This window comes from Alligator mississippiensis, chromosome 11, assembly GCF_030867095.1.
Source record: "Alligator mississippiensis isolate rAllMis1 chromosome 11, rAllMis1, whole genome shotgun sequence".
Classification (NCBI taxonomy): Eukaryota; Metazoa; Chordata; order Crocodylia; family Alligatoridae; genus Alligator; species Alligator mississippiensis.
In genome coordinates this window covers 24,184,556-24,196,948 of record NC_081834.1, presented here as the reverse complement: position 1 = coordinate 24,196,948, position 12,393 = coordinate 24,184,556, and the positions used below count along the sequence as shown (strand labels likewise).

The 12,393-nt window shown below is 37.3% G+C and overlaps 1 protein-coding gene across 6 annotated transcripts in view; it reads left to right on the top strand.

Moving 5' to 3' along the window:
* The window catches only part of WDR72 (WD repeat domain 72), a 284,931-nt gene that overhangs the window by 78,253 nt on the left and 194,285 nt on the right, over positions 1-12,393 (top strand). For all 6 annotated transcript variants that reach the window (XM_059714686.1, XM_059714683.1, XM_059714684.1 and 3 more), the window contains 5 exons: positions 120-216; positions 3,543-3,684; positions 4,276-4,521; positions 4,609-4,829; positions 6,681-6,876. In XM_059714686.1, the coding sequence (XP_059570669.1) occupies positions 120-216; positions 3,543-3,684; positions 4,276-4,521; positions 4,609-4,829; positions 6,681-6,876 (902 nt within the window). The remainder of the gene's footprint in view (positions 1-119; positions 217-3,542; positions 3,685-4,275; positions 4,522-4,608; positions 4,830-6,680; positions 6,877-12,393) is intronic.

Below are 12,393 nucleotides of genomic sequence, written 5' to 3'. Positions count from 1 at the left end.
CTTTTAACTGAACTTGAGAATTTTGGATGGTACTGTTTGCTTTAAAAAAAAGATGAACTTCTTAAGCTTTCTCTCTCTATATATATCTATATCTATATATTTTGTTTTTAATTATGTAGTGGACTTTCAAAAAGCATATATCCTACTGATGGAAAAGTGCTCAAAGAAACTGTTTATCCTCATTTACTCTGCTCCACTGATGTGAAAGAATATAAGGTAATGCACAATTTTTTTTTCAATGAGCTTAAAAACCTACTCTGTTTTGTTACCATTTACCAGAATAATGTCTACCAAATTGGATATTTAAGCCATTGAGTCAAACTCAGTTGCATTCATATAATTAAGATGCCTTTATTTTAATTTTTATTTTCAACTTGGAAGAAATTCAGAAAATACATTATGCAATGATAGGCTCATCATTCAGATAAACTTTTTTTTAATTTTTTTTTTAATTTTCAAAATTTTAATAAAAATGATAAGGCTAGGCTGTTTAGGAGATCATCTGTCCAAGGGACTCAACCCTGCAAAAGCATCAGAGTAAAGTTACTCATTTAAGTATTGAATAATCTTATTTGAAATCAGTGGATTTACACAAATGTTTAAATGTTACCTGTGTGCACAGGCATTTGGGCACCCAAACTCTATTTCATTACAGAATGCTTCCATCACCAACTGAGTAATCCTGTCTTCAAACATATTGCATTATACCAGCAGTCTTATTCTGGTCTTGCAAAAACCCATGCATGTGATTAATTCCTTCCTCTGTCAGTAGTCACAGTATATAAAGTTAGAGACATATGTAATTCCTTGCTAAGGATAAGATAGGACTAAGGTCTAAACAGTAATTTCTAAAGTTTAGGAGAGACTGTACAGATGAAGCTGAAGAAGCAGATGGATGAAGTATCCTTATACTGCCAGTTGTAAACTTGTGTCTGGATGACCTGTCACACCAATTGCAAGTTTAGTGGATACTAGCTGGACAAAGGGAGGCTCAAATGAACTCAGCTATTGGAAAGCCTGCATCTGAATGAATGCTTTTTTTCTCTTGAACATCTCTTTGTGCGACCGAAGAGATGTGTATAAGAAGAAGATGACTAGCTGAAAGAACAGAAAAGTGATTGTAAGGTACAAATAAAGGATCAGTTACTATGGTCCTTACTCTGGCAAAAAAAAAAAAAATCAACAGGGATTTTTCCCAAGTAAGGATAGCAATACTGAGACCAAGGCTAAGATATATTAGTGAGGTGGTTTACTTAGTAATTGTTTGGTGATTTTAAAACTTATGTAGCATTTGCCTCTGCTATGGAAATTAACTTTTGATTTTTTAACATTTATTTAAGTAGCAGCAGAATCAGGTCGTCACACTATTACTCAGGCGTATGTGAGAAAAGCATATTTCATCAGTATTTGCCAGAAGAAGCACTGTCAAAATACAGGCTTGTGTGAGTTTTTATTACTCACCTCCTTTTTTGTTCTTAGTAAAGGTTTTTTGAAATCACTTTTGCATTGTCTTCCTAAGCCTGACAGATTTAATTTTCATTTGAAGAGCAGTAGCAAAAGCCATTCAGTTTAGTTTTCTCCCAAAATACTTCTGGTTTAAAATCAGATAGGATAACTGTTGAAAGATGTCAAAAGGTCAGACTTTGTCAATGAAGAGAAATAGCCAAAACACATGGCTTAGCAAAGCATTGTATTCCAGTGATGATAGAGCAGCTGATATACATTTTCCAACAAATTAATGCATTATTTTTAAAAAGTATCCGCCACTGGTCCCATACTCAACTGTTTTGTACATTTATTTTTCTTCTTGATTTATTTATTTTCAATAATAGAATTTGGTGTGGCAACATTGTTTAAGGGGCTATATCCTGATCTTATACAAATCCTAGAGCAGAGCATAGAGATGAACTTAAATCATTTCACAATTGGAACTGCATTAGAATATGTTAGGTTTCTGTGGAGCTCGCCTCATAATAACTTTGTTGCAAATACAATAGATCCTAACATGGAAAAGTACTGTTAGAATTTTTTTTTTTAAAGAAAGTCTCAAAGGTACAAATAGGAGCTGGGTGCCCAATTTCTAATGACTTCCAGAAGGAGTTAGATATCTGTCTAACTATATTTTGTGCCAGTGAAAATCTTGTGCTTATTGTATTGTTAACTGGGGTATTTTTATGCAGTTTAGTACCTGAAAATTTGTATACTGTAATCATCCATCACCCAAGTGCTCCATAGCCAGTGCCATAGTGCCAAGTGCCATAGTGGCACACGGCAAAGAGTTTGAACACTACTAGCATAGATTATAGCATCCTCTGTGTTTTAATACTTACCTTGAAACTTTGCCTAAAGGTGTATTGACTCCCAGCCATCAGTTAACAGAGCATATGTACTTGAGTTATGTTTCTATCAGAATTTTAAAAGAAATATTGCTAATAAAACTGAAAAAGTAGAGGTATGCTGTTAGATATCAGTAAGAAGTCTGCTTTCTATAAGTATTATAACCTGTAACTCCTTGCAGGTAAAGAAAATAAAGGCACATTAAGTATCTAAGTCAACCTATGGTGCCCAACTTTCATTATCTTATGTCATGTGATATATGGTGAATGTGCATTTATTTCGTTAGTTTTGGTACAAAGACAATTGAGGTTATTACTTCAGTGGATTTTTTTTACCTAGTTCCTAGTGAAACTGCCTCCTTTCTGCCAAGCTAGCTACATGAGACGTGCAGGAAGCTGCTTTAGGATTCTCCCTGTACAGGTGAATTTATAGATCTCATTGGGTGCTATACAGGTGAATGTATAGATCTCATTGGCCCCCTGAAAGTGCTTTACAGCTGTGCCCTGGCAGAAGTGCATGAGAGCAGAGCACTCTAAAAGTGCCCAGTTGCACGACAAATTAACCCTCATTCCCTGAAGGTTCAGATGAAGGTGCTCCAAAGTGGAGCACTTTCATTAACTTCTGTCAGTGCCTGCCTGGGAGCAGGGCTGGGCTGATACAACCTGGTGCTGTCTTTAGGGCAGGAGGGAAGGGGGCACTCCAATCCCCCTTCCCTCCACCAAAGTCTGGGCAAACCCCAGACTGAGCTCTCTCTCCTCCCTTCTCACCCCATTCCCCCTCCTCCCATCCTGAAGACAGCATCAGAGCTGGAAGGAGTGGGGACAGGGCTAGGGGAGACAGGCTGAAGAGGTGCAGCTGACTCCAAACTGGAGCTCAATTACCCAACCCCCCAGACTCAACAGAGAATGCCCTTTGCAGCAGCATAGTCCTCCCTTCTTTTGCCAACGTATCTGGTACACGGGGTAAGACAAGGTTGGGACCAGAGAGTAGAGCTGTGCTGCAATGAACCCAGCAATCATGTTGTCTTTTTGTGGCACCATCAGCAATGAGTACAATTTAAAGGTCCAGGGGATGCTCTATTTCTACATAAGAATATTTTCAGATCCCTAAATATTGTAGTTTTATTTTACAGTTAGAAAACATTTTGTCTTAACCTATTATTTTCTTACAAAAATGTTGGCTAATTTCTTATATTTTTGGAACAGAGTTTTCCTTTCATTATGGGCTTCATGAATGAAAGAAAGGAACCTTTTTATAAGATTCTTTTTGCTGGTGAAGCATCTGGAAGAATCACTATATGGCACATCCCTGATGTTCCAGTGTCAACACTTGATGGTTCTCCAAAAGGTTAAGGAATTTCACATACCTTGTGCCATTTTTACAGTTTTTATAGTTTTGTAGATGTTAGGGGCTGGAAGGGACCTTGCAGATCATCGGGTCGAGCCCCACTACACTTGGGCAGAAAAGACTTCTGGTTTTGCTACCTTAGTTATCATGAAAAAGATGCATCTGTTAGCCTGGAAAGTAAAGCTTATCTAGCTGTTGAAGATTGAATTTGCCTGGGCTGTGTATAACTAGCACAGTGCTTTCCACACTAAGATGGGAAGAACAGAAAGACCATTCTTACACAAAACTGACTATATAAACAACCCCACATCAGTGTCATGGAAAAGGTTGTCAGCTGGAGGTGACCCTGGAGAAGTCCCTTGTGATCTAACTGGTGTGGTGAATCTGTAGATGCTGTTCTGAATAGTAGGATAGATTAAGGACTTGTGGTGGAAGGGAGGAAGAAGAGGGAATATGGATATTAGGTATAACTTGTTTGTTTTATTTTTATAAATTTCATAGGAAATTTAAGTAAAACACAATAACTGCTCTGACCTATTCTTAATTTGGAATCCCAGAAATTCAATATGACTTTCTTGATTTTCTTGGTAGAGATTCCAGTAGCAGCAGCATGGACTCTCCAGGACAGTTTTGACAAACACCAATCTATGTCAGAAGGCATTATTGATCATCTTTGTGCATCTAAAGATGGAACTGGGAGTGCTGCAGTCATTTCATCTGTATACATACCCAACCTTGATAAGTTGGTGTGTGGATGTGAAGATGGGAAAATTTTCATAACACTTGCTTTACATGCCGCCAAAGCAAGACTTTTGGAAAACATTTCTTTGTTGAAACGTAAGTATATTAAGTACGCACCATAAAAATCTAAAGACTATTTATTTTTAAAGGGGGAAGTAATTTATCTAACATTTCTCATTTCAGATACTTTGCCTCACAAAATTCTTAAAGGCCACAGCTGCAGTGTCACTTGTTTACTTTATCCATACAGTAAATCAGTCAGATTTGATCCAAGCTGGCTGGTGTCAGGAGGCCAGGACTCTTGTGTAATTTGGTGGGACATATTTACTGAAGAAATTTTGCACCAATTTACTCTGCAAGCTGGTCCAGTAATGAACCTGTTGTTATCGCCAGAATGTTATCAGGTAAGTAAAGATAAGGTAAATGATGTTTAGAAAGAAATGACATTTTATTGATAACTGTCACATTTTTATAGTTTACTATTTTATCTTGATTTCCACTTACTAACTGTGTAATAGCTTTTTATGTGAACTCTATCTTGGCACCCAGATTCTATGTAAGTTACGTCAGTTTTGCATGATTACAGTTCCCGTGAAGTCATAAAACTAGTCATCTGGAGTGGAGAATCAAGACCTATTTTTTCAGTCATGGCATTTTTAAGACAACCAAGTTTTAATAACAGGATTGCCTATTGCACATTGGCCCTTAATTGTATACAGTAATATAATTCCAAGATGGCTCTATTGTAGTCAATAGGGTTTTAGTGGTCTAAAATGGCTTGAGGGGAAAATTGGACCAGAAGCTGTTGTTTATCAATAAATGTGGGTTGATAGCCAGCAAATTTCTGTGGGGCTTTCTAATGACCTAACTCAGTGGTGCTCAGGCTTCTTGCATGGTGGGCTGGATCTGGTTGGTGTTTTCCATCCAGCACCTGGGATGGACGTGACAGGACCCCAGCTGGCCATGTGGATGGGGGGCAGCCCAGCTCCATCAGGGAGGGAAGGTGGCATGGCTGTGTATGGGGGGCACAGAGGGTATGGCCCACCCCTGATCCAGGTGTGTGGGGCAGAGGGGGAGTGACTAGGCCTGAGTCCAGCTGCAGAAGGCGAGGGGACCCAGCCCAGGCCCATGTGGAGAAGGGGGTGTGGCCTGCCACCAGTCTTATTGTGTTTGAGGAGGGGGTGTGGCTTTGCTCCAATCTGCCATGTGGGGCTTGGGAATTTGGCAGTGTGGAGGGGTAGCAGTATTAATTGTCACTGCTCCCCTGCCACCAAAATTTCCAGTCTGTGGGGAGCCCCACAGGCTGGATGCCATGGCTTCTTGGTCTGGATTTGACCCATGTGCATCCTGACCCTAACTAGATGTTTTAAAAATGGTTGCATTCTTCTGAATCAGTGATCAACTGTAGTAACATTGCAATTTCTTTTCTCCTTGTGCAATTTTAGAATATAGGTTTGCTGTATGGAGCTGTACTTGCATGGAAAGTCTTTAGGAATACCCTCATCCTATTGCAGTTGGAGGGATCGGGATTTTGTTTCCCTTTCATCTAAAGAACAGTTATGCTTTAACATTAAGTAGTCTGTAAGACCTCATAAAGGCCCATTGCACCATTTGTAAATCAGAGTTGCAACACTATTTCTTAATGCTCTTAAAGATCTCTTATACCTGATTTCTAGGGGCTGAATAGAGTTTAAATATAAACTGGCCCTCTGAACAGAAGTGAGTTTTATTAGAGGGTGAATTTCTCCTTTTGTTACTGAGGATTACTTGTGGGAATAAAGTTTGTAGGATCAGACCCATATAATATAAATTTAAGTTACAACAAAGAGTTACACATTGTTACTGGAGATATGCTGCCTTTGGCTTTTGAGTATTTGATTCATATAAAATGAATAGCTATTTGAGTTAAGGTAATTCTTCATTTCTTTTATATTCAAGGGGAAAAATCTTTTATTTATTATATAGGTGCTTTAATAGATCATGTATGGTGAGTGAATGCAATTTTTAGAGGCTGCAGTATACATACATAGGACTGCATCTTTTGGTGATTAGACTTGTAGCTAATGTGTTCAGTTTTTTTGTGGGACAGGGGTGGGATGTAAGCTATAATACCACTTTCTAAACTGAGTCTGTTATTGGACTTATTTTTTTATTTGCTTGTCTAGCATTTGGAACAGTGAGTTTCTGGTGCATCTGTGTGACAACCTACATATAGTTGTTTTTGTTGTTAATAGAAGTTTTTATAATTTTTGCAGTTGAAAGATCACAGGATTGTGTGCTCTGTGTGCAGTGATCATTCAGTAGCACTTCTGCACCTTCAGGAGAGAATATGTCTCTTACATGCTAGGAAACATCTGTTTCCTGTGAAGATGATAAAATTTCACCCTGTTGAAAATCTGCTAGTTGTTGGATGTGAAGATGATTCAGTTTATATTTGGGAAATTGAAACAGGTAATATATTTTTTTTTGTTTGTTCAGTCCTCACTAATTAGTTTGTTTTGCTCTGTAATATCTGGTTTCACATATGCAGATTTATAAGGAATCATGGCAGAGGAAGTAAAACAAAAATAAATGTATTACTTAGAAACTTTATTTTTGGTATAAATGAGCAAGAATTAAAGTCTCCATATGATACAAGGATTGTCAATAATAAAATACAATAGCTTAAGTCAGATCCTGACAAGCAGATGATTAGCTGACATTGCAGTGCAGAGAAATGAGCCGGATATTTCTGGAAGCTATAAATAAAAACATAAGTTATCTACTTTAATTATTAACAAGAGAGAAATTTACTGTCTTACCAATCTCAAATTATATCATTAAATTCTGCCTTCTTCAGCACACTCACAATCTCAGCAACCTTTTGAGTTAATTGATGATCAGTAATAATGGAAGATAATTAATTGCAAAGCTCACAAATGTGTAGTCAGGAAAACTAAAGCTGAGTATTTCAGCTTAAATTGTAAATTCCCAGGTGATTCTCTAGTGCTGATTCACAAGGATAGAAAATGTAGTTGTTTTGAACTTTAACAGGCCTAAAACTATTAAAAGTTTTAGTGTTTGAACATTATAATATAAAATATATCCATGTAATTGAGAGCAACATATTTTGGAAAAATGTGCACAATGAGTTTAGGAACCATGAAATCCATGGATTATTAATATGATGCAGTGTTAAAAATGTACTGTGCAAAACTTAAATCACAGTCTGTATAAAAATAGTTTGGTCTAAAACTACTGCAGGTAGGTCAATGGCTATGCTGAATAAGGGTCTGTTTTAGACAACATCCCCTGTTCTAATGTGCAAAATACCAATATTCAGTGAAGTACTTGGCAAAAAAGGAGACTACATAAATTACACTACACAGGTTTTAGTAAGCTATTTAATCCAGTTGCGTAATTAGTATAGGAACTGTCAAGTCATATGGCACTTATTTTTTGTCTTCTAGTAAATTTCTATATAAAAATAAATATATTTTTATAGCTTTTAAAATCTGTTGAAAACCATAATTTTACTGTGACTTTCCTGAACACTGATATCCTATTTTTGTACAGTATTTTATCTTGATATGTTCTTGTTTTAGTTTGCTTTGGGGTTATTTTTTATGGAAAAAATCATCTAAACACCTTTGTTTAAAAAGAGAAGGATAGAGAATTACTCTTGAAGAGCAGCACTGGCCTCAGGAGTGAAATTGTGTGCACTCTACTTATTTTTTTTTCTGTTCCATTACGTTGCTCAATGTGAGTATAAAACTTAAAACTCTTTTTGCTTACAATTTCAGTTTAGTACTATCACAGTTGAAAAAGATGTGGGGTGAAAATTATAAAACCTAACTAGGAGTCTAAGGAAGCCCATATATGTGCTGGGAGGTGGGGGAGGGGGCATTTTAATTAGAGTGGCTCTTGAGAGCCACTCTAATTAAAACACCACAGCATCTAGTGTATTCAGCATCTCATGTTTCAAAATGGCCATGGGGGTGTTTTAACTAAGGCTCATTTGATTAATCAAGGCTGCTCCAATGCGTTCTAATCAGAATGCATTGGAGCATGTGCATAGGCACTAGGGCTGTATGAAGCGGGCCCGATTAACTTCAGATTCAGGTTCGGCCCAAATCGGGGACAATGATTCAATTCACTAATTCGAATCACTGTCCCTGATTTGATTCGGCCAAATCTGAAGATTTGATGCCTAGATGTACCAGCGTGGCTTGTGAACGCTGCGATGCTGAGGCGCATGGAACGCCCCACAGGAGTGCAGGGGAGACTCTCCACATGCTTGGCAGTGGTGGAAGTGGACTGGAAGTGCTTCTGGTCCACTTCCGGGTCTGCTGCTGAGTGTGCTGGGGAGCCCCGCGCGCTTCTGTGGGACACCCCATGTGCCCCAGCATCGCCGTGTTCACACGCTGCCTGCTATCTGGAGGTACGTAGAAAAAAACATTTAAAGCTGTGTCTATGTCTGAATCGCTGAATCTCTCTGAATCGGTTCGGAAGCTTCCAATTTGATTCAGAGAGATTAAAGGGTCCTTTGATTTGATTCAAATCAGAGATTCAGCCACCGAATCCGGCCAAATCTCCACTGAATCGAATCGGGGACCGAAGCTTCACACAGCCCTAATAGGCACCCTAAGTGATTTATGGAAAATATTTTCAAACTGCCTTTTATACTTATATTTGGCTTTGCTTACATTTTCCTCACTTCTTTCCCTGATAAATAACTGTGATCTGTAAGATTCACTCTTTTTCTTGTACATTTTGTGCGCTCTATAAGCAATTTGCATGGCAGGACAAATTTCTCTGGGTTTTCTCAAGATAGGCAGGCACACTTACTGCACTAGTTCTCTGCACTAGGTTTTTTAAGACCTAGGTATCCAAAGCCTTGGCTGGGATGCTGTAGTTGGGGATAGTCCCGCTTTGAGCAGGGGGCTGGATTAGATGACCCCTTGAGGTCCCTTTCAACCCTAATTTTCTGTGATTCCCCCCTACTCCTCAATCATTTCTCCTCAGGGTAGTGGGAAGAGTGTTGTAGTGTGTACCTAAATGGTTGTTATCCTTCTTCTCTGGCTCCTTATTGGCACTTTGTTTTTTCTGCATTTTTCCTAGTGACCTCATACTTGATTCAGTGCTCATTGTAGCCTCGTGCCCTTCCTTGATTGGGCTGCTCAACACTTGCTTCTTTTGGTTAGCTGTTGGAAGTTTTCCAGTACTGCAGTGCTTTTACCTTCCTAACTGATTTTGCCATCTTATGAGATGAAAAAGATAGCAACATATTAAGCTAATATCTTTTTTTAAAAGCATATGTAGACTATGCAAACGGTTCCTTTCTGGTTCTAGAGACTTTAGATGTAGATGTGTTCCCTATTTTACTGATTCCAGAGTGCTTACATTTAATCTTTAAAAACTGAATGAACTTTTAAGTATATTAGCTATATGCATATAAGCATATATACCCTGTTCTCTTCACTTTTTAATCCTCCTCTTTCCTTTGCCTTTTTAATCCTCCCATTTCCCTTTCCTTGCTATGGTATTTCTAGCTTAGATAGCACCATCATTCACATTCATTGTTTAGCACAACAGTCCAATTACATTTTCTCAGTGTTAGATTCTAGGTAAAACTGTTCACAGCTCAGAGTTTCTGGCTCTTGGGATCTCTGTGAACCCCAAGCATTTGTAATTCTTTCACTTAAAAAAATGGTAAACTCTGTAACACTAAATCAAAGACTGAAATGATGTGGCATGAAAATATTAATTTTTCATTAAAATAAGTTACATACTCATTACTTTGAAAAGAGGTTAAATATAATGATGAAACCAGGGCTGAGTTTTTTTTTTTTGTTTTTTTTTGTTTTTTTTTTTTACATGTGGCTGCTTGTAGATATTTAAAAAAACAAGAAGAAAAAAATCCATGCTATACCAGAAGAAGCAGCTCATTACTTTGACCCAGCACTGCAGTCAGAAGAATTGCTCTAGTATTTTTCTATAGTCAAAAAAGAGTGAAAGCTCAGAGAAGGCATTTTCCAAGTGCTCCCTTGAATCTAAAAATGTTGAGAACCACTGTATAGATTGGGCACGTCAATGGGGCTGAAGCTGTTAGATAAAAACACCAAAAAAGTCCCAGTAAAGCGCCTCATCTAAACAGATGTCAGGTGAGCCGGGTGCAGCTAAGGCTCTTCTGGGCATGTGCTGAGCATGGTGCAGGAATGTGTTGAGTTTAAAGCTCCATTTTTTTAACATCTGCAGACAGCTGTACATCTACTTGTACAGTGGCTGTCACTACAAAATTTACCAAAGGTGGCAGGCAAAATACTATACTAACTTAATTTAATAATTACAGGAAAATAAGAATAGATATCTAGTATTGTGCAGTATGCACTAGCAATGCTCACATTTTAAAAGATTACATGTTGGAAGAAATGTAACAACCTTTTTGTTGTTCATATTCTTAAAACTCCTCTTGAAATCAGTGGGAACCTGGAGCAAGCGAGAAATGTATGAGAGAAATTTGCTACCTGTTGCATCTTTGAAAACATATTGTTAGAAGTAGACTACATTTCTTAAGCATAAAGTGATATAAAACTTATGGATGTATTATTCTAGAAAACGCTGACTAATCTTAAAGTATAATGTCACCTCTGAAGGACTTTATAGTTAAAGGTTTGTCAGTGTTTCCTAAAGAATCTTGCTTTTGAGGATTTTAGTTCTAGACCACAGAAATTTATTTTTTGAGATGAAACTTGGCATATAAGATCTTTAACCAAAGACTATGAAACCTATTCTAAAATAAAAATGACCAAATAAATCATGTAATTGATAAAACAAAATTGTTCCCTGTGTGGTTCGATGTAATTCTCTGAGAGTCATACATTACACATGAGTTTTCACAAAATTGCTTATTTAAAAAATAAAACAGCTGAATTGCTAAGATTCTAAAAAGTTGATATTGTGCATGCATAGTAATTATTTTCCAGATGCATTTTATTACGCATTTTCTACTTTGATTCCATAATATGCAATCTATGGTACTGTTAAAACATGTTTATAGGATATGCTATACCAGTTCTGCGGGAGCTCTTACAGTGTATACTGTGAATGTGAATTAAGACTGAAACTCTTTCAATTTGTCTACATCTTAATGGGCCTATTGATAAGATATTGGACTTTGAGGAAACTCAGACCCTATGACATATCAATGGAACACTTAAATATAAAATTAAGAGGAAAATTAAAGAGGAAATTAATCTAGAAGAATTATGTGAAGGACATAGGCAGAGCATAATTTAAATCATAAATGTGAGAAAAGTCAAAGTTGAAGTTGAAAGAGCTAATATTGGCTATTGGTGCCAAGGAAAAGTGGGACACCAAATTGTCTTTGAACTCAGGTCTATTTTTTGTCATGTCTCATACTCCATGTAGCTCAAATGACTACAAAACAGGCGCAGGAACTATACTGGAGCACAGTTTTTCCCATGTGATTTATTGTACCCTGACACAGTTAAGGGGACCACGGGGAAGCCTTTTTCTTTCATCTTAATTTCCTTTTATGTCTTTAAGGTAACATTTTAGTGCTTGCTTTTATTTTGGATTTCTGTGAACAAAGAGAATATTTTGATGAAAACTGAAGATTTAATTTATCATTGCTGTGCCCCACATTTAATAAAATTTGGTACAAGAAGTTAGTTCCTAGATTTATGAAGTTACATTACTTTTGCTGCTCTCAGTAATGTTATTGCTTTTTGATTGAACATTTAAACTTAAGTAGAAATAGTGCTGACGGTTCATAGGTGTTTCAAACTTTAGGGGCAAAGTAATTAAGTTGTGAATAATTCACTGTCATTTAAAGAAATGAGACATTTGAGCTTTCTGTCACAAATGCTCAGTGCATGAAGCCCCCAGCAAAGTAAATGGAAATTCCATGCACTTAGGGTGAAATATATACCAGTGCATATCCAAGTGCCCAATATCTGTGCACCT